This window comes from Cyanistes caeruleus, chromosome 6 (genome assembly GCF_971803275.1).
Source record: "Cyanistes caeruleus chromosome 6, bCyaCae1.hap1.1, whole genome shotgun sequence".
Taxonomy (NCBI): domain Eukaryota; kingdom Metazoa; phylum Chordata; class Aves; order Passeriformes; family Paridae; genus Cyanistes; species Cyanistes caeruleus.
In genome coordinates, this window is record NC_141706.1 from 14,798,200 (window position 1) to 14,820,027 (window position 21,828).

The window sequence follows — 21,828 nt, forward strand, 5'->3', positions numbered from 1 at the left end:
TCCTTTGAATGGCCTCCAAGTTGAGCAGCACTCATTGGCACAGCCTCTTCTCCCACAGACAGGCCAGCGAGCAACACGGCAGCGCCAGCCAGGTGGGCAAGGACAAGAGAGAGCAGATGCCAACAAGGCTTGGAAGCTGGGCCAAGGGAGGTTTACGCTGGCCATTGGGAAGAACTTGTGCCCAGCGTGGGCCATCAGATACTGCAATGGCCTGACAGGGGCTGCTGGAGTCATCATTGTGGCACGGGTGCAAGGCAAGCCAGGCCGCAGCGCTCGGGCCCCGCTCTGCTGGCCATGCTTGCCGCCATGGCTCCCAGCTTGGACTCAACATTCTCTCAGGGCTCTCTGCAGCCAGGGCGTTCTGTGCTTCTGTGACATCACAGCCTCTGGGGACGGCACGCTGGCTGGCAACTGTCCCCAGCTGTTGCTGCGCCCCAGTGCCCAGGCACAGCTGCTCGCAGAGAGACGCCCAGAGCCTCGGTGCTGCTGGCAGAGCACTATGGCTGCTCACGGCTCCTCCGCGCTGCTGCAGCTTTACGTGCTGCTGCTCTTGGCTCATCCCCTCGACCCTGTGAGCAAACCTGAGCGCAGCACGGATGCCTCTCCTCTGCTTCTGGAGGATTGTCATCTGGACGAGTCGGACCCTGAGCGCATCCGGTGGGCGGCCAGGACATTCCTGCTCATCGACCTGCTCATCATAGGAATGGCCATGGGATGGTCGCTCGGAAAAAGAATTCAGAGACGCTGGCGAGAGGTGAGGAGGGGGGTGGGGGGTCAGGCAGGCGGGATGGGGCAGACCTTGAGGGCCTCTTGGGCACCCTTTGGCCAATGCCCTGCGGCAGAAGGGGCCTGAGCTCCTGGCTGGGGAATGCGGCCCAGGGGCTGAGCTCCATGGACAGCACCAAGCAGAGGCGGCAGAGCTCTGCCTGCTGCAGCCTCTTCCCCGGGCCAGCCCAGCCCAACTGGGCCCGAGTCTCTGTCTCCCAGGCCAAAGGCAGCCCCACAGGTGCCGGCCCCGCTCTGCCCCTCTGCCTCTTCCATGGGGATCCCTGTGCTTTGCCTTGCAGCGGAATCTCCAGAGCCCTTCGGGCCGTGCGGGGCCCCGCCGCCATCGAAGACAGGGCTGTCCCACGGAGCTGATGCAGCTGCTGATGGACAACCGCGACCTGATGCGGCTGCTCCTTCGCGACAGCCCTCAACCAACCACCAAGATGGCGGCAAAAGAGGGCAGTGACAGGAGACTCCGCACCTCCCCACAGCTCTGACCTCCAGCGTCGCGCTCCAGCTACAGAACCTTACGGGGAACGGGTGACCAGTGCCCAGCCCAGGCACTGCGACGTTCCCCACCTTACAAGTTAGCCACACCCCTGTTGTTGTTCGATTCCCCACCACGTTTCCCCCAAGAAGTTGACCTTTCCCTTAGTGTTCAGTTCTAAACAGTTGAAGCATTGAAGTTTCTTAGCCTTAAGATTCTTACCCCATAGTCTTCTAGTAACGTTGGATTGTAGATTTTAGAAGTAGTCAAGTGAATAAAGTTCACGTTTTCTACACGTTGCTGTGTCATTTTCTTGAGGTTGCACCTGAGACCTGGGGACTCCTTGAGAGATGGCTTTGCATGGCAGCTCCAGACTGCCTGCAATGGAGAGCCCCAGTGCCCCAGCAGGCTTTGCAAGAGCACGAAGCAACCTGAAAGCTGCTGTCAGAAGGCTGTGCTTCTTATCCGATCGAAGCAGCAGCACGCGCATTGGAGTTGGGCAAGCACTAAAGAGCTGCAGAAGAGCTTTGCTTAGCAAAATGGGCCAAGAAAAAGCATTTGCTTCATGGGTCTTTGTCGTCGCCTGGAAACAGGTAGCAGCATATGGAAGGGGGTTGTACACGTGGTTTCTTGCCTCGCTTCTCTGCACTTGCAGGGGCTCCCCCCGCCCACCCCGGGCTGAGCTCTGCGGCAGTGCTGCCGCATTGTGGGCACAGAGCGGTACTGCAGCTGTGCTCCGAGCCGGGCGGGGCCTGGCCGAGCGGGGCCGAGCAGGGGCGAGCCGAGCCGAAGCGGGCCAGAAAGAGCCGAGCCGAAGCGGGCCGGAAAGAGTCGAACCGAACTGAGCCGCGTCGGGCCTCCCCCCCGCCCCCCGCCGGAGCCGGCCGGGAGGACCGCGGCAGAGGCGTTAACTCCAATGCCTGCCGCCGCAGGCGCGGCCGCCACCCAGCTACGGAGCCGCTGAGTCTCGCCGCCATCGTCCTCGCCCCGGGAAAGGCGGCGGAAAATCGGGCGGAATGCTCGGAGTCGGTCGGCGTCGGCAGGTTTTTCGTTCAGGCATGTAAGTTAGACAGACGCGCTGAGAGCAGCGGGGGCCTTAATTGTGCCATAACAAAGATGGCCGCTCTGCCGGAAGTGGCTTCAGCCACAGCAAAGATGGCGGCGAGGAAGGGCGGAAGTTACGTCACGCCACGCAGAAGATGGCTGCCAGGTCGTGGCCGGCTTGTCCTTCCAAGGATGGCGGCCAAAAAGGCGGGAAAATGGAAGGACCCCGGGCAGTGGGTGCGTGAATTCGACTGCCTGACAAACACCCCGGCGTCGACGCCGCCCCGTCGCAATTTTCCGCGGCTGCTCCAGCCGTGCGGACACGGGCTGTGCGCTCGGCGGCACCGGGGCCGAGCGCGAGCCGGTCGGGCGCCGACAGGCAGCGGTGACGACGCCGCATTCTGCCGGGGTCCTTGACGCGGCCGCTTTTTCGGGCTTCTGGCACTCGCGACGACCCGTACCATGCTGCCGCTCCTCTCACTCGGTTCCCCTATTTATTTAAAAGCTTGGCATTTAAATGAATAATATAGAAATTAAAATATACAAATCTATAATAAAGAAATGCATATAGGGTGATAGATAGGGAGACATATAGATAGGGAGATAGATAGATAGATAGATAGATAGATAGGGAGATAGATAGATAGATAGATAGATAGATAGATAGATAAATCTTCCCATAAACACGACCAAATTCTAGAAAAATATCTCACCAAATCACCACAAATTCCCACAAAATACATGAAAAATCCTTCAAGATCCCTAAATCGCCTCAATATCCCACAAAATCACACAAAAATCACACAAAACCTCCACAAGTTTCCACAAAATCTAAGAAAAATTCCTCAAAATTCTTCAAGTCTCCTCAGAATCCCACACAATTCCAGAAAAACCCCACCAAATTCCAGAGAAGTCCCACAAAACTCCCTAAATCATTTCAAAACCCTACCAATTCACAGGAATGTCCCACAAAATCTCTACCAATTCCCAGAACATCCCACAAAAATCCCACAAAAATCCCTAAATCGTCTGAAAACTCGACCAAATTCCTGAAACGCCCCATAAAATCAGCACAGTTTCCCACAAAATTCAAGAAAAAACACCACACAATTCCCTAAATTTTTTCAAAATACCACAAAATTCCTGAAAAGCCCCACCAAATTCCGAAGATTTTTCCTGGAATTTTATTGGATACTGGGGAGATTTTGTGGGATGTTTGTGGAACTTTGAGGGACTCTTCTGGAATTTGTTGAGATTCTGTAGAGAACTGATAAATTATCAGGGATTTTTCATGTATTCTGTGGGAATTTGTGGAGATTCGGCGGGATTTTTGTGGATTTTGGCCGTGTTTTGAGAAGATTTAGGGAATTTTGTGGGATTATTTCTGGAATTTTATTGGATATTGGGAGATTTTGTGGGATGTTTGTGGAACTTTGAGGGACTTTTCTGGAATTTGGTGAGATTCTGTAGAGAACTGACGAATTATCAGGGATTTTTCATGTATTCTGTAAGAATTTGTGGAGATTTGGTGGGATATTTTTCTAGAATTTGGTCGTGTTTTGAGAAGATTTAGGGAATTTTGTGGGATTTTTCCTGGAATTTTGTTGGATATTGGGAGATTTTGTGGGATGTTTGTGGAACTTTGAGGGACTTTTCTGGAATTTGGTGAGATTCTGTAGAGAACTGACGAATTATCAGGGATTTGTCATGTATTCAGTGGGAATTTGTGGAGATTCTGTGGGATTTTTGTGGATTTTGGTAGAGTTTTGAGAAGATTTAGGGAATTTTCTGTGATTTTTCCTGGAATTTTGTTGGATATTGAGGACATTTTGTGGGATGTTTCTGGAATTTGGTGGGGGTTTTCAAGAATTTTGTTGTATTTTGAAAAGATTTAGGGAATTGTGTGGTGTTTTTTCTTGAATTTTGTGGGAAACTGTGCTGTTTTTATAGGGCGTTTCTGGAATTTGGTCGAGTTTTCAGAAGATTTAGGGATTTTTGTGAGATTTTTGTGGGATGTTCTGGGAATTGGTGGAGATTTTGTGGGACATTCCTGTGAATTGGTAGGGTTTTGAAATGATTTAGGGAGTTTTGTGGGACTTCTCTGGAATTTTGTGGGGTTTTCTGGAATTGTGTGGGATTCTGAGGAGACTTGAAGAATTTTGAGGAATTTGTTTTAGATTTTGTGGGAATTTGTGGAGAATCTGTGGGATTTTACTGGAATTTGGTGGTTTTTTTCAAGGACGTTGTGTGGTTTTGAGGAGACTTGAAGAATTTTGAGGAATTTTTCTTAGATTTTGTGGAAACTTGTGGAGGTTTTGTGTGATTTTTGTGTGATTTTGTGGGATATTGAGGCGATTTCGGGATCTTGAGGGATTTCTCATGTATTTTGTGGGATTTTGTGGAGATTTGGTGGGACATTTTTCTAGAATTTAGTCGTGTTTTGAGAAGATTTAGGGAATTTTGTGTGATTTTTCTGGGATTTTGTTGGATATTGAGGAGATTTTGTGGGATGTTTGTGGAACTTTGAGGGACTTTTCTGGAATTTGGTGAGATTCTGTAGAGAACTGACGAATTATCAGGGATTTGTCATGTATTCTGTGGGAATTTGTGGAGATTCTGTGGGATTTTTCTGGAATTTGGTAGAGTTTTGAGAAGATTTAGGGAATTTTGTGTTGTTTTTTCTTGAATTTTGTGGGAAACTGTGCTGATTTTATGGGGCATTTCTGGAATTTGGTCAAGTTTTCAGAAGATTTAGGGAATTGTGTGAGATTTTTCCTGGAATTTTTTTGGATATTAGGGAGATTTTGTGGGATGCTTGTGGAACTTTGGGGGACTTTTCTGGTATTTGGTGAGATTCTGTAGAGAACTGACGAATTATCAGGGATTTTTCATGTATTCTTAGGGAATTTGTGGAGATTCTGTGGGATTTTTGTGGATTTTGGCCGTGTTTTGAGAAGATTTAGGGAATTTTGTGTGATTTTTCTGGGATTTTGTTGGATATTGAGGACATTTTGTGGGATGTTTCTGGAATTTGGTGGGGCTTTTCAAGAATTTTGTGGTATTTTGAAAAGGTTTAGGGAATTTTGTGGTGTTTTTTCTTGAATTTTGTGGGAAACTGTGCTGATTTTATGGGGCGTTTCTGGAATTTGGTCGAGTTTTCAGAAGATTTAGGGATTTTTGTGAGACTTTTTTGGGATGTTCTGGGAATTGGTGGAGATTTTGTGGGACATTCCTGTGAATTGGTAGGGTTTTGAAATGATTTATGGAGTTTTGTGGGACTTCTCTGGAATTTGGTGGGGTTTTCCTGGAATATTGTGGGATTCTGAGGAGACTTGAAGAATTTTGAGGAATTTGATTTAGATTTTTGTGGGAATTTGTGGAGAATCTGTGGGATTTTTTTGGAATTTGGTGGGCCTTATCACGAACTTTGTGTGGTTTTGAGGAGACTTGAAGAATTTTGAGGAATTTTTCTTAGATTTTGTGGAAACTTGTGGAGGTTTTGTGGGATTTTTGTGTGATTTTGTGGGATATTGAGGCGATTTAGGGATCTTGAGGGATTTTTCATGTATTCTGTGGGAATTTGTGGAGATTTGGTGGGATATTTTTCTAGGATTTGGTCGTGTTTTGAGAAGATTTAGGAAATTTTGTGGGATTTTTCCTGGAATTTTGTTGGATATTAGGGAGATTTTGTGGGATGTTTGTGGAACTTTGAGGGACTTTTTAGGAATTTGGTGAGATTCTGTAGAGAACTGACGAATTATCAGGGATTTTTCATGTATTCTGTGGGAATTTGTGGAGATTCTGTGGGATTTTTCTGGAATTTGGTAGAGTTTTGAGAAGATTTAGGGAATTTTGTGGGACTTTTCTGGGATTTTGTTGGATATTGAGGAAATTTTGTGGGATGTTTCAGGAATTTGGTGGGGCTTTTCAGGAATTTTGTGGTATTTTGAAAAGATTTAGGGAATTTTGTGGTGTTTTTTCTTGAATTTTGTGGGAAACTGTGCTGATTTTATGGGGCGTTTCTGGAATTTGGTCGAGTTTTCAGAAGATTTAGGGATTTTTGTGGGATTTCTGTGGGATGTTCTGGGAATTGGTAGAGGTTTTGTGGGACATTCCTGTGAATTGGTAGGGTTTTGAAATGATTGAGGGAGTTTTGTGGGACTTCTCTGGAATTTTGTGTGTTTTTTCTGGAATTGTGTGGGATTCTGAGGAGACTTGAAGAATTTTGAGGAATTTTTCTTAGATTTTGTGGAAACTTGTGGAGGTTTTGTGTGATTTTTGTGTGATTTGGTGGGATATTGAGGCGATTTAGGGATCTTGAGGGATTTCTCATGTATTTTGTGGGAATTTGTGGAGATTTGGTGGGATATTTTTCTAGGATTTGGTCGTGTTTTGAGAAGATTTAGGGTATTTTGTGGGATTTTTCCTGGAATTTTGTTGGATATTAGGGATATTTTGTGGGATGTTTGTGGAACTTTGAGGGACTTTTCTGGAATTTGGTGAGATTCTGTAGAGAACTGACGAATTATCAGGGATTTTTCATGTATTCTGTGGGAATTTGTGGAGATTCGGTGGGATTTTTCTGGAATTTTGGTTGTGTTTTGAGAAGATTTAGGGAATTTTGTGGGATTTTTCTGGGATTTTGTTGGGTATTGAGGACATTTTGTGGGATGTTTCTGGAATTTGGTGGGGCTTTTCAAGAATTTTGTGGTATTTTCAAAAGGTTTAGGGAATTTTGTGGTGTTTTTTCTTGAATTTTGTGGGAAACTGTGCTGATTTTATGGGGCGTTTCTGGAATTTGGTCGAGTTTTCAGAAGATTTAGGGATTTTTGTGAGATTTTTGTGGGATGTTCTGGGAATTGGTAGAGATTTTGTGGGACATTCCTGTGAATTGGTAGGGTTTTGAAATGATTTAGGGAGTTTTGTGGGACTTCTCTGGAATTTGGTGGGGTTTTTCTGGAATTGTGTGGGATTCTGAGGAGACTTGAAGAATTCTGAGGAATTTGATTTAGATTTTTGTGGGAATTTGTTGAGATTCTGTGGGATTTTTCTGGAATTTGGTGGGCCTTTTCACAAACTTTGTGTGGTTTTGAGGAGACTTGAAGAATTTTGAGGAATTTTTCTTAGATTTTGTGGAAACTTGTGGAGGTTTTGTGGGATTTTTGTGTGATTTTGTGGGATATTGAGGCGATTTAGGGATCTTGAGGGATTTCTCATGTATTTTGTGGGAATTTGTGGAGATTTGGTGGGATATTTTTCTAGAATTTGGTCGTGTTTTGAGAAGATTTAGGGAATTTTGTGGGATTTTTCCTGGAATTTTGTTGGATATTAGGGATATTTTGTGGGATGTTTGTGGAACTTTGAGGGACTTTTCTGGAATTTGGTGAGATTCTGTAGAGAACTGACGAATTATCAGGGGTATTTTCATGTATTCTGTGGGAATTTGTGGAGATTCGGTGGGATTTTTCTGGAATTTTGGTTGTGTTTTGAGAAGATTTAGGGAATTTTGTGGGATTTTTCTGGGATTTTGTTGGGTATTGAGGACATTTTGTGGGATGTTTCTGGAATTTGGTGGGGCTTTTCAAGAATTTTGTTGTATTTTCAAAAGATTTTGGGAATTTTGTGGTGTTTTTTCTTGAATTTTGTGGGAAACTGTGCTGATTTTACGGGGCGTTTCTGGAATTTGGTCGAGTTTTCAGAAGCGTTAGGGATTTTTGTGAGATTTTTGTGGGATGTTTGTGGAACTTTGAGGGACTTTTCTGGAATTTGGTGAGATTCTGTAGAGAACTGACGAATTATCAGGGATTTTTCATGTATTCTGTGGGAATTTGTGGAGATTTGGTGGGATTTTTCTGGAATTTGGTAGAGTTTTGAGAAGATTTAGGGAATTTTGTGTTGTTTTTTCTTGAATTTTGTGGGAAACTGTGCTGATTTTATGGGGCGTTTCTGGAATTTGGTCAAGTTTTCAGAAGATTTACGGAATTGTGTGAGATTTTTCCTGGAATTTTGTTGGATATTAGGGAGATTTTGTGGGATGCTTGTGGAACTTTGGGGGACTTTTCTGGAATTTGGTGAGATTCTGTAGAGAACTGACGAATTATCAGGGATTTTTCATGTATTCTGTAAGAATTTGTGGAGATTTGGTGGGATATTTTTCTAGAATTTGGTCGTGTTTTGAGAAGATTTAGGGAATTTTGTGGGATTTTTCCTGGAATTTTGTTGGATACTGGGGAGATTTTGTGGGATGTTTGTGGAACTTTGAGGGACTTTTCTGGAATTTGGTGAGATTCTGTAGAGAACTGACGAATTATCAGGGATTTGTCATGTATTCTGTGGGAATTTGTGGAGATTCTGTGGGATTTTTGTGGATTTTGGCCGTGTTTTGAGAAGATTTAGGGAATTTTGTGTGATTTTTCTGGGATTTTGTTGGATATTGAGGACATTTTGTGGGATGTTTCGGGAATTTGGTGGGGCTTTTCAAGAATTTTGTGGTATTTTGAAAAGGTTTAGGGAATTTTGTGGTGTTTTTTCTTGAATTTTGTGGGAAACTGTGCTGATTTTATGGGGCGTTTCTGGAATTTGGTCGAGTTTTCAGAAGATTTAGGGATTTTTGTGAGATTTTTGTGGGATGTTCTGGGAATTGGTAGAGATTTTGTGGGACATTCCTGTGAATTGGTAGGGTTTTGAAATGATTTAGGGAGTTTTGTGGGACTTCTCTGGAATTTTGTGTGTTTTTTCTGGAATTGTGTGGGATTCTGAGGAGACTTGAAGAATTTTGAGGAATTTGATTTAGATTTTAGTGGGAATTTGTGGAGATTCTGTGGGATTTTTCTGGAATTTGGTGGGCCTTTTCACGAACTTTGTGTGGTTTTGAGGAGACTTGAAGAATTTTGAGGAATTTTTCTTAGATTTTGTGGAAACTTGTGGAGGTTTTGTGTGATTTTTGTGTGATTTTGTGGGATATTGAGGCGATTTAGGGATCTAGAGGGATTTTTCATGTATTTTGTGGGAATTTGTGGAGATTAGGTGGGATATTTTTCTAGAATTTGGTCGTGTTTTGAGAAGATTTAGGGAATTTTGTGGGATTTTTCCTGGAATTTTGTTGGATACTGGGGAGATTTTGTGGGATGTTTGTGGAACTTTGAGGGACTTTTTAGGAATTTGGTGAGATTCTGTAGAGAACTGACGAATTATCAGGGATTTTTCATGTATTCTGTGGGAATTTGTGGAGATTCTGTGGGATGTTTCTGGAATTTGGTAGAGTTTTGAGAAGATTTAGGGAATTTTGTGGAACTTTTCTGGGATTTTGTTGGATATTGAGGACATTTTGTGGGATGTTTCTGGAATTTGGTGGGGCTTTTCAAGAATTTTGTGGTATTTTGAAAAGATTTAGAGAATTTTGTGGTGTTTTTTCTTGAATTTTGTGGGAAACTGTGCTGATTTTATGGGGCGTTTCTGGAATTTGGTCGAGTTTTCAGAAGATTTAGGGATTTTTGTGGGATTTCTGTGGGATGTTCTGGGAATTGGTGGAGACTTTGTGGGACATTCCTGTGAATTGGTAGGGTTTTGAAATGATTTAGGGAGTTTTGTGGGACTTCTCTGGAATTTTGTGTGTTTTTTCAAGAATTGTGTGGGATTCTGAGGAGACTTGAAGAATTTTGAGGAATTTTTCTTAGATTTTGTGGAAACTTGTGGAGGTTTTGTGTGTTTTTTGTGTGATTTTGTGGGATATTGAGGCGATTTAGGGATCTTGAGGGATTTCTCATGTATTTTGTGGGAATTTGTGGAGATTTGGTGGGATATTTTTCTAGAATTTGGTCGTGTTTTGAGAAGATTTAGGGAATTTTGTGGGATTTTTCCTGGAATTTTGTTGGATATTAGGGATATTTTGTGGGATGTTTGTGGAACTTTGAGGGACTTTTCTGGAATTTGGTGAGATTCTGTAGAGAACTGACGAATTATCAGGGGTATTTTCATGTATTCTGTGGGAATTTGTGGAGATTCGCTGGGATTTTTCTGGAATTTTGGTTGTGTTTTGAGAAGATTTAGGGAATTTTGTGGTATTTTTCTGGGATTTTGTTGGGTATTGAGGACATTTTGTGGGATGTTTCTGGAATTTGGTGGGGCTTTTCAAGAATTTTGTTGTATTTTCAAAAGATTTTGGGAATTTTGTGGTGTTTTTTCTTGAATTTTGTGGGAAACTGTGCTGATTTTATGGGGCGTTTCTGGAATTTGGTCGAGTTTTCAGAAGCGTTAGGGATTTTTGTGAGATTTTTGTGTGATGTTTGTGGAAATTTGAGGGACTTTTCTGGAATTTGGTGAGATTCTGTAGAGAACTGACGAATTATCAGGGATTTTTCATGTATTCTCTGGGAATTTGTGGAGATTTGGTGGGATTTTTCTGGAATTTGGTAGAGTTTTGAGAAGATTTAGGGAATTTTGTGTTGTTTTTTCTTGAATTTTGTGGGAAACTGTGCTGATTTTATGGGGCGTTTCTGGAATTTGGTCGAGTTTTCAGAAGATTCAGGGAATTGTGTGAGATTTTTCCTGGAATTTTGTTGGATATTAGGGAGATTTTGTGGGATGCTTGTGGAACTTTGGGGGACTTTTCTGGTATTTGGTGAGATTCTGTAGAGAACTGACGAATTATCAGGGATTTTTCATGTATTCTGTGGGAATTTGTGGAGATTTGGTGGGATATTTTTCTAGAATTTGGTCGTGTTTTGAGAAGATTTAGGAAATTTTGTGGGATTTTTCCTGGAATTTTGTTGGATATTTGGGATATTTTGAGGGATGTTTTTGGAACTTTGAGGGACTTTTTAGGAATTTGGTGAGATTCTGTAGAGAACTGACGAATTATCAGGGATTTTTCATGTATTCTCTGGGAATTGGTGGAGATTTGGTGGGATTTTTGTGGATTTTGGCCGTGTTTTGAGAAGATTTAGAGAATTTAGTGGGATTTTTCCTGGAATTTTGTTGGATACTGGGGAGATTTTGTGGGATGTTTGTGGAACTTTGAGGGACTTTTCTGGAATTTGGTGAGATTCTGTAGAGAACTGACGAATTATCAGGGGTATTTTCATGTATTCTGTGGGAATTTGTGGAGATTCGGTGGGATTTTTCTGGAATTTTGGTTGTGTTTTGAGAAGATTTAGGGAATTTTGTGGGATTTTTCTGGGATTTTGTTGGGTATTGAGGACATTTTGTGGGATGTTTCTGGAATTTGGTGGGGCTTTTCAAGAATTTTGTTGTATTTTCAAAAGATTTTGGGAATTTTGTGGTGTTTTTTCTTGAATTTTGTGGGAAACTGTGCTGATTTTATGGGGCGTTTCTGGAATTTGGTCGAGTTTTCAGAAGATTTAGGGAGTTTTGTGAGATTTTTGTGGGATGTTCTGGGAATTGGTGGAGATTTTGTGGGACATTCCTGTGAATTGGTAGGGTTTTGAAATGATTGAGGGAGTTTTGTGGGACTTCTCTGGAATTTTGTGTGTTTTTTCTGGAATTGTGTGGGATTCTGAGGAGACTTGAAGAATTTTGAGGAATTTGTTTTAGATTTTGTGGGAATTTGTGGAGAATCTGTGGGATTTTACTGGAATTTGGTGGGCCTTTTCAAGGACTTTGTGTGGTTTTGAGGAGACTTGAAGAATTTTGAGGAATTTTTCTTAGATTTTGTGGAAACTTGTGGAGGTTTTGTGGGATTTTTGTGGGATTTTGTGGGATATTGAGGCGATTTAGGGATCTTGAGGGATTTTTCATGTATTTTGTGGGAATTTGTGGAGATTTGGTGGGATATTTTTCTAGAATTTAGTCGTGTTTTGAGAAGATTTAGGGAATTTTGTGTGATTTTTCTGGGATTTTGTTGGATATTGAGGAGATTTTGTGGGATGCTTGTGGAACTTTGAGGGACTTTTCTGGAATTTGGTGAGATTCTGTAGAGAACTGACGAATTATCAGGGATTTGTCATGTATTCTGTGGGAATTTGTGGAGATTCTGTGGGATTTTTCTGGAATTTGGTAGAGTTTTGAGAAGATTTAGGGAATTTTGTGGGACTTTTCTGGGATTTTGTTGGATATTGAGGACATTTTGTGGGATGTTTCTGGAATTTGGTGGGGCTTTTCAAGAATTTTGTGGTATTTTGAAAAGATTTAGGGAATTTTGTGGTGTTTTTTCTTGTATTTTGTGGGAAACTGTGCTGATTTTATTGGGCGTTTCTGGAATTTGGTCGAGTTTTCAGAAGATTTAGGGATTTTTGTGAGATTTTTGTGGGATTTTCTGGGAATTGTTGGAGATTTTGTGGGACAATCCTGTGCATATGGGGCGTTTCTGGAATTTGGTCGAGTTTTCAGAAGATTTAGGGATTTTTGTGGGATTTCTGTGGGATGTTCTAGGAATTGGTGGAGATTTTGTGGGACATTCCTGTGAATTGGTAGGGTTTTGAAATGATTTAGGGAGTTTTGTGGGACTTCTCTGGAATTTTGTGTGTTTTTTCTGGAATTGTGTGGGATTCTGAGGAGACTTGAAGAATTTTGAGGAATTTTTCTTAGATTTTTTGTAAACTTGTGGAGGTTTTGTGTGATTTTTGTGTGATTTTGTGGGATATTGAGGCGATTTAGGGATCTTGAGGGATTTCTCATGTATTTTGTGGGAATTTGTGGAGATTTGGTGGGATAATTTTCTAGAATTTGGTCGTGTTTTGAGAAGATTTAGGGAATTTTGTGGTGTTTTTTCTTGAATTTTGTGGGAAACTGTGCTGATTTTATGGGGCGTTTCTGGAATTTGGTCAAGTTTTCAGAAGATTTAGGGAATTTTGTGAGATTTTTCCTGGAATTTTGTTGGATATTAGGGAGATTTTGTGGGATGTTTGTGGAACTTTGAGGGACTTTTCTGGAATTTGGTGAGATTCTGTAGAGAACTGACGAATTATCAGGGGTATTTTCATGTATTCTGTGGGAATTTGTGGAGATTCGGTGGGATTTTTCTGGAATTTTGGTTGTGTTTTGAGAAGATTTAGGGAATTTTGTGGGATTTTTCTGGGATTTTGTTGGGTATTGAGGACATTTTGTGGGATGTTTCTGGAATTTGGTGGGGCTTTTCAAGAATTTTGTTGTATTTTCAAAAGATTTTGGGAATTTTGTGGTGTTTTTTCTTGAATTTTGTGGGAAACTGTGCTGATTTTACGGGGCGTTTCTGGAATTTGGTCGAGTTTTCAGAAGCGTTAGGGATTTTTGTGAGATTTTTGTGGGATGTTTGTGGAACTTTGAGGGACTTTTCTGGAATTTGGTGAGATTCTGTAGAGAACTGACGAATTATCAGGGATTTTTCATGTATTCTGTGGGAATTTGTGGAGATTTGGTGGGATTTTTCTGGAATTTGGTAGAGTTTTGAGAAGATTTAGGGAATTTTGTGTTGTTTTTTCTTGAATTTTGTGGGAAACTGTGCTGATTTTATGGGGCGTTTCTGGAATTTGGTCGAGTTTTCAGAAGATTTAGGGATTTTTGTGAGATTTTTGTGGGATGTTCTGGGAATTGGTAGAGATTTTGTGGGACATTCCTGTGAATTGGTAGGGTTTTGAAATGATTTAGGGAGTTTTGTGGGACTTCTCTGGAATTTGGTGGGGTTTTTCTGGAATTGTGTGGGATTCTGAGGAGACTTGAAGAATTCTGAGGAATTTGATTTAGATTTTTGTGGGAATTTGTTGAGATTCTGTGGGATTTTTCTGGAATTTGGTGGGCCTTTTCACAAACTTTGTGTGGTTTTGAGGAGACTTGAAGAATTTTGAGGAATTTTTCTTAGATTTTGTGGAAACTTGTGGAGGTTTTGTGGGATTTTTGTGTGATTTTGTGGGATATTGAGGCGATTTAGGGATCTTGAGGGATTTCTCATGTATTTTGTGGGAATTTGTGGAGATTTGGTGGGATATTTTTCTAGAATTTGGTCGTGTTTTGAGAAGATTTAGGGAATTTTGTGGGATTTTTCCTGGAATTTTGTTGGATATTAGGGATATTTTGTGGGATGTTTGTGGAACTTTGAGGGACTTTTCTGGAATTTGGTGAGATTCTGTAGAGAACTGACGAATTATCAGGGGTATTTTCATGTATTCTGTGGGAATTTGTGGAGATTCGGTGGGATTTTTCTGGAATTTTGGTTGTGTTTTGAGAAGATTTAGGGAATTTTGTGGGATTTTTCTGGGATTTTGTTGGGTATTGAGGACATTTTGTGGGATGTTTCTGGAATTTGGTGGGGCTTTTCAAGAATTTTGTTGTATTTTCAAAAGATTTTGGGAATTTTGTGGTGTTTTTTCTTGAATTTTGTGGGAAACTGTGCTGATTTTACGGGGCGTTTCTGGAATTTGGTCGAGTTTTCAGAAGCGTTAGGGATTTTTGTGAGATTTTTGTGGGATGTTTGTGGAACTTTGAGGGACTTTTCTGGAATTTGGTGAGATTCTGTAGAGAACTGACGAATTATCAGGGATTTTTCATGTATTCTGTGGGAATTTGTGGAGATTTGGTGGGATTTTTCTGGAATTTGGTAGAGTTTTGAGAAGATTTAGGGAATTTTGTGTTGTTTTTTCTTGAATTTTGTGGGAAACTGTGCTGATTTTATGGGGCGTTTCTGGAATTTGGTCAAGTTTTCAGAAGATTTACGGAATTGTGTGAGATTTTTCCTGGAATTTTGTTGGATATTAGGGAGATTTTGTGGGATGCTTGTGGAACTTTGGGGGACTTTTCTGGAATTTGGTGAGATTCTGTAGAGAACTGACGAATTATCAGGGATTTTTCATGTATTCTGTAAGAATTTGTGGAGATTTGGTGGGATATTTTTCTAGAATTTGGTCGTGTTTTGAGAAGATTTAGGGAATTTTGTGGGATTTTTCCTGGAATTTTGTTGGATACTGGGGAGATTTTGTGGGATGTTTGTGGAACTTTGAGGGACTTTTCTGGAATTTGGTGAGATTCTGTAGAGAACTGACGAATTATCAGGGATTTGTCATGTATTCTGTGGGAATTTGTGGAGATTCTGTGGGATTTTTGTGGATTTTGGCCGTGTTTTGAGAAGATTTAGGGAATTTTGTGTGATTTTTCTGGGATTTTGTTGGATATTGAGGACATTTTGTGGGATGTTTCGGGAATTTGGTGGGGCTTTTCAAGAATTTTGTGGTATTTTGAAAAGGTTTAGGGAATTTTGTGGTGTTTTTTCTTGAATTTTGTGGGAAACTGTGCTGATTTTATGGGGCGTTTCTGGAATTTGGTCGAGTTTTCAGAAGATTTAGGGATTTTTGTGAGATTTTTGTGGGATGTTCTGGGAATTGGTAGAGATTTTGTGGGACATTCCTGTGAATTGGTAGGGTTTTGAAATGATTTAGGGAGTTTTGTGGGACTTCTCTGGAATTTTGTGTGTTTTTTCTGGAATTGTGTGGGATTCTGAGGAGACTTGAAGAATTTTGAGGAATTTGATTTAGATTTTAGTGGGAATTTGTGGAGATTCTGTGGGATTTTTCTGGAATTTGGTGGGCCTTTTCACGAACTTTGTGTGGTTTTGAGGAGACTTGAAGAATTTTGAGGAATTTTTCTTAGATTTTGTGGAAACTTGTGGAGGTTTTGTGTGATTTTTGTGTGATTTTGTGGGATATTGAGGCGATTTAGGGATCTAGAGGGATTTTTCATGTATTTTGTGGGAATTTGTGGAGATTAGGTGGGATATTTTTCTAGAATTTGGTCGTGTTTTGAGAAGATTTAGGGAATTTTGTGGGATTTTTCCTGGAATTTTGTTGGATACTGGGGAGATTTTGTGGGATGTTTGTGGAACTTTGAGGGACTTTTTAGGAATTTGGTGAGATTCTGTAGAGAACTGACGAATTATCAGGGATTTTTCATGTATTCTGTGGGAATTTGTGGAGATTCTGTGGGATGTTTCTGGAATTTGGTAGAGTTTTGAGAAGATTTAGGGAATTTTGTGGAACTTTTCTGGGATTTTGTTGGATATTGAGGACATTTTGTGGGATGTTTCTGGAATTTGGTGGGGCTTTTCAAGAATTTTGTGGTATTTTGAAAAGATTTAGAGAATTTTGTGGTGTTTTTTCTTGAATTTTGTGGGAAACTGTGCTGATTTTATGGGGCGTTTCTGGAATTTGGTCGAGTTTTCAGAAGATTTAGGGATTTTTGTGGGATTTCTGTGGGATGTTCTGGGAATTGGTGGAGACTTTGTGGGACATTCCTGTGAATTGGTAGGGTTTTGAAATGATTTAGGGAGTTTTGTGGGACTTCTCTGGAATTTTGTGTGTTTTTTCAAGAATTGTGTGGGATTCTGAGGAGACTTGAAGAATTTTGAGGAATTTTTCTTAGATTTTGTGGAAACTTGTGGAGGTTTTGTGTGTTTTTTGTGTGATTTTGTGGGATATTGAGGCGATTTAGGGATCTTGAGGGATTTCTCATGTATTTTGTGGGAATTTGTGGAGATTTGGTGGGATATTTTTCTAGAATTTGGTCGTGTTTTGAGAAGATTTAGGGAATTTTGTGGGATTTTTCCTGGAATTTTGTTGGATATTAGGGATATTTTGTGGGATGTTTGTGGAACTTTGAGGGACTTTTCTGGAATTTGGTGAGATTCTGTAGAGAACTGACGAATTATCAGGGGTATTTTCATGTATTCTGTGGGAATTTGTGGAGATTCGCTGGGATTTTTCTGGAATTTTGGTTGTGTTTTGAGAAGATTTAGGGAATTTTGTGGTATTTTTCTGGGATTTTGTTGGGTATTGAGGACATTTTGTGGGATGTTTCTGGAATTTGGTGGGGCTTTTCAAGAATTTTGTTGTATTTTCAAAAGATTTTGGGAATTTTGTGGTGTTTTTTCTTGAATTTTGTGGGAAACTGTGCTGATTTTATGGGGCGTTTCTGGAATTTGGTCGAGTTTTCAGAAGCGTTAGGGATTTTTGTGAGATTTTTGTGTGATGTTTGTGGAAATTTGAGGGACTTTTCTGGAATTTGGTGAGATTCTGTAGAGAACTGACGAATTATCAGGGATTTTTCATGTATTCTCTGGGAATTTGTGGAGATTTGGTGGGATTTTTCTGGAATTTGGTAGAGTTTTGAGAAGATTTAGGGAATTTTGTGTTGTTTTTTCTTGAATTTTGTGGGAAACTGTGCTGATTTTATGGGGCGTTTCTGGAATTTGGTCGAGTTTTCAGAAGATTCAGGGAATTGTGTGAGATTTTTCCTGGAATTTTGTTGGATATTAGGGAGATTTTGTGGGATGCTTGTGGAACTTTGGGGGACTTTTCTGGTATTTGGTGAGATTCTGTAGAGAACTGACGAATTATCAGGGATTTTTCATGTATTCTGTGGGAATTTGTGGAGATTTGGTGGGATATTTTTCTAGAATTTGGTCGTGTTTTGAGAAGATTTAGGAAATTTTGTGGGATTTTTCCTGGAATTTTGTTGGATATTTGGGATATTTTGAGGGATGTTTTTGGAACTTTGAGGGACTTTTTAGGAATTTGGTGAGATTCTGTAGAGAACTGACGAATTATCAGGGATTTTTCATGTATTCTCTGGGAATTGGTGGAGATTTGGTGGGATTTTTGTGGATTTTGGCCGTGTTTTGAGAAGATTTAGAGAATTTAGTGGGATTTTTCCTGGAATTTTGTTGGATACTGGGGAGATTTTGTGGGATGTTTGTGGAACTTTGAGGGACTTTTCTGGAATTTGGTGAGATTCTGTAGAGAACTGACGAATTATCAGGGGTATTTTCATGTATTCTGTGGGAATTTGTGGAGATTCGGTGGGATTTTTCTGGAATTTTGGTTGTGTTTTGAGAAGATTTAGGGAATTTTGTGGGATTTTTCTGGGATTTTGTTGGGTATTGAGGACATTTTGTGGGATGTTTCTGGAATTTGGTGGGGCTTTTCAAGAATTTTGTTGTATTTTCAAAAGATTTTGGGAATTTTGTGGTGTTTTTTCTTGAATTTTGTGGGAAACTGTGCTGATTTTATGGGGCGTTTCTGGAATTTGGTCGAGTTTTCAGAAGATTTAGGGAGTTTTGTGAGATTTTTGTGGGATGTTCTGGGAATTGGTGGAGATTTTGTGGGACATTCCTGTGAATTGGTAGGGTTTTGAAATGATTGAGGGAGTTTTGTGGGACTTCTCTGGAATTTTGTGTGTTTTTTCTGGAATTGTGTGGGATTCTGAGGAGACTTGAAGAATTTTGAGGAATTTGTTTTAGATTTTGTGGGAATTTGTGGAGAATCTGTGGGATTTTACTGGAATTTGGTGGGCCTTTTCAAGGACTTTGTGTGGTTTTGAGGAGACTTGAAGAATTTTGAGGAATTTTTCTTAGATTTTGTGGAAACTTGTGGAGGTTTTGTGGGATTTTTGTGGGATTTTGTGGGATATTGAGGCGATTTAGGGATCTTGAGGGATTTTTCATGTATTTTGTGGGAATTTGTGGAGATTTGGTGGGATATTTTTCTAGAATTTAGTCGTGTTTTGAGAAGATTTAGGGAATTTTGTGTGATTTTTCTGGGATTTTGTTGGATATTGAGGAGATTTTGTGGGATGCTTGTGGAACTTTGAGGGACTTTTCTGGAATTTGGTGAGATTCTGTAGAGAACTGACGAATTATCAGGGATTTGTCATGTATTCTGTGGGAATTTGTGGAGATTCTGTGGGATTTTTCTGGAATTTGGTAGAGTTTTGAGAAGATTTAGGGAATTTTGTGGGACTTTTCTGGGATTTTGTTGGATATTGAGGACATTTTGTGGGATGTTTCTGGAATTTGGTGGGGCTTTTCAAGAATTTTGTGGTATTTTGAAAAGATTTAGGGAATTTTGTGGTGTTTTTTCTTGTATTTTGTGGGAAACTGTGCTGATTTTATTGGGCGTTTCTGGAATTTGGTCGAGTTTTCAGAAGATTTAGGGATTTTTGTGAGATTTTTGTGGGATTTTCTGGGAATTGTTGGAGATTTTGTGGGACAATCCTGTGCATATGGGGCGTTTCTGGAATTTGGTCGAGTTTTCAGAAGATTTAGGGATTTTTGTGGGATTTCTGTGGGATGTTCTAGGAATTGGTGGAGATTTTGTGGGACATTCCTGTGAATTGGTAGGGTTTTGAAATGATTTAGGGAGTTTTGTGGGACTTCTCTGGAATTTTGTGTGTTTTTTCTGGAATTGTGTGGGATTCTGAGGAGACTTGAAGAATTTTGAGGAATTTTTCTTAGATTTTTTGTAAACTTGTGGAGGTTTTGTGTGATTTTTGTGTGATTTTGTGGGATATTGAGGCGATTTAGGGATCTTGAGGGATTTCTCATGTATTTTGTGGGAATTTGTGGAGATTTGGTGGGATAATTTTCTAGAATTTGGTCGTGTTTTGAGAAGATTTAGGGAATTTTGTGGTGTTTTTTCTTGAATTTTGTGGGAAACTGTGCTGATTTTATGGGGCGTTTCTGGAATTTGGTCAAGTTTTCAGAAGATTTAGGGAATTTTGTGAGATTTTTCCTGGAATTTTGTTGGATATTAGGGAGATTTTGTGGGATGTTTGTGGAACTTTGAGGGACTTTTCTGGAATTTGGTGAGATTCTGTAGAGAACTGACGAATTATCAGGGATTTTTCATGTATTCTGTGGGAATTTGTGGAGATTTGGTGGGATATTTTTCTGGAATTTGGCCGTGTTTTGAGAAGATTTAGGGAATTTCGTGGGATTTTTCCTGGAATTTTGTTGGATATTGGGGAGAATTTGTGGGATGTTTGTGGAACTTTGAGGGACTTTTCTGGAATTTGGTGAGATTCTGTAGAGAACTGATGAATTATCAGGGATTTTTCATGTATTCTGTGGGAATTTGTGGAGATTCTGTGGGATTTTTCTGGAATTTTGGTTGTGTTTTGAGAAGATTTAGGGAATTTTGTGTGATTTTTCTGGGATTTTGTTGGATATTGGGGACATTTTGTGGGATGTTTCTGGAATTTGGTGGGGCTTTTCAAGAATTTTGTGGTATTTTGAAAAGATTTTGGGAATTTTGTGGTGTTTTTTCTTGAATTTTGTGGGAAACTGTGCTGATTTTATGGGGCGTTTCTGGAATTTGGTCGAGTTTTCAGAAGTGTTAGGGATTTTTGTGAGATTTTTGTGGGATGTTTGTGGAACTTTGAGGGACTTTTCTGGAATTTGGTGAGATTCTGTAGAGACCTGACGAATTATCAGGGATTTTTCATGAATTCTGTGGGAATTTGTGGAGATCTGGTGGGATTTTTCTGGAATTTGGTAGAGTTTTGAGAAGATTTAGGGAATTTTATGTTGTTTTTTCTTGAATTTTGTGGGAAACTGTGCTGATTTTATGGGGCGTTTCTGGAATTTGGTCGTGTTTTCAGAAGATTTAGGGAATTGTGTGAGATTTTTCCTGGAATTTTGTTAGATATTAGGGAGATTTTGTGGGAGGCTTGTGGAACTTTGGGGGACTTTTCTGGTATTTGGTGAGATTCTGTAGAGAACTGACGAATTATCAGGGATTTTTCATGTATTCTGTGGGAATTTGTGGAGATTCGGTGGGATTTTTCTGGAATTTTGGTTGTGTTTTGAGAAAATTTAGGGAATTTTGTGGGATTTTTCTGGGATTTTGTTGGGTATTGGGGACATTTTGTGGGATGTTTCTGGAATTTGGTGGGGCTTTTCAAGAATTTTGTGGTATTTTGAAAAGATTTTGGGAATTTTGTGGTGTTTTTTCTTGAATTTTGTGGGAAACTGTGCTGATTTTATGGGGCGTTTCTGGAATTTGGTCGAGTTTTCAGAAGTGTTAGGGATTTTTGCGAGATTTTTGTGGGATGTTCTGGGAATTGGTGGAGATTTTGTGGGACATTCCTGTGAACTGGTATATTTTGAAATGATTTCGGGAGTTTTGTGGGACTTCTCTGGAATTTTGTGTGTTTTTTCTAGAATTGTGTGGGATTCTGAGGAGACTTGAGGAATTTTGAGGAATTTTTCTTAGATTTTGTGGAAACTTGTGGAGGTTTTGTGTGATTTTTGTGTGATTTTGTGGGATATTGAGGCGATTTAGGGATCTTGATGGATTTCTCATATATTTTGTGGGAATTTGTGTAGATTTGGTGGGATATTTTTCTAGAATTTGGTCGTGTTTTGAGAAGATTTAGGGAATTTTGTGGTGTTTTTTCTTGAATTTTGTGGGAAACTGTGCTGATTTTATGGGGCGTTTCAGGAATTTGGTCGAGTTTTCAGAAGATTTAGGGATTTTTGTGGGATTTCTGTGGGATGTTCTGGGAATTGGTGGAGATTTTGTGGGACATTCCTGTGAATTGGTAGGGTTTTGAAATGATTGAGGGAGTTTTGTGGGACTTCTCTGGAATTTTGTGTGTTTTTTCTGGAATTGTGTGGGATTCTGAGGAGACTTGAAGAATTTTGAGGAATTTTTCTTAGATTTTGTGGAAACTTGTGGAGGTTTTGTGTGATTTTTGTGTGATTTGGTGGGATATTGAGGCGATTTAGGGATCTTGAGGGATTTCTCATGTATTTTGTGGGAATTTGTGGA

The 21,828-nt window shown here is 40.3% G+C and overlaps 1 protein-coding gene across 1 annotated transcript; it reads left to right on the top strand.

Moving 5' to 3' along the window:
* Positions 1 to 445: 445 nt before the first annotated feature.
* Positions 446 to 1,550, top strand: LOC147652465 (uncharacterized). Its single transcript, XM_086892597.1, has 2 exons — positions 446 to 754; positions 1,068 to 1,550. Exons 1-2 carry the CDS (start codon positions 500 to 502, stop codon positions 1,263 to 1,265), a joined length of 453 nt encoding a protein of 150 aa, XP_086748723.1. The 5' UTR covers positions 446 to 499; the 3' UTR covers positions 1,266 to 1,550.
* Positions 1,551 to 21,828: the final 20,278 nt, after the last annotated feature.

Coding starts and splice junctions, on each gene's coding strand:
- LOC147652465 (XM_086892597.1), top strand. CDS start 500: ATGGCTGCTCACGGCTCCTCCGCGCTGCTGCAGCTTTACGTGCTGCTG. Junction 755..1,067: donor TTCAGAGACGCTGGCGAGAG/GTGAGGAGGGGG, acceptor TTTGCCTTGCAG/CGGAATCTCCAGAGCCCTTC.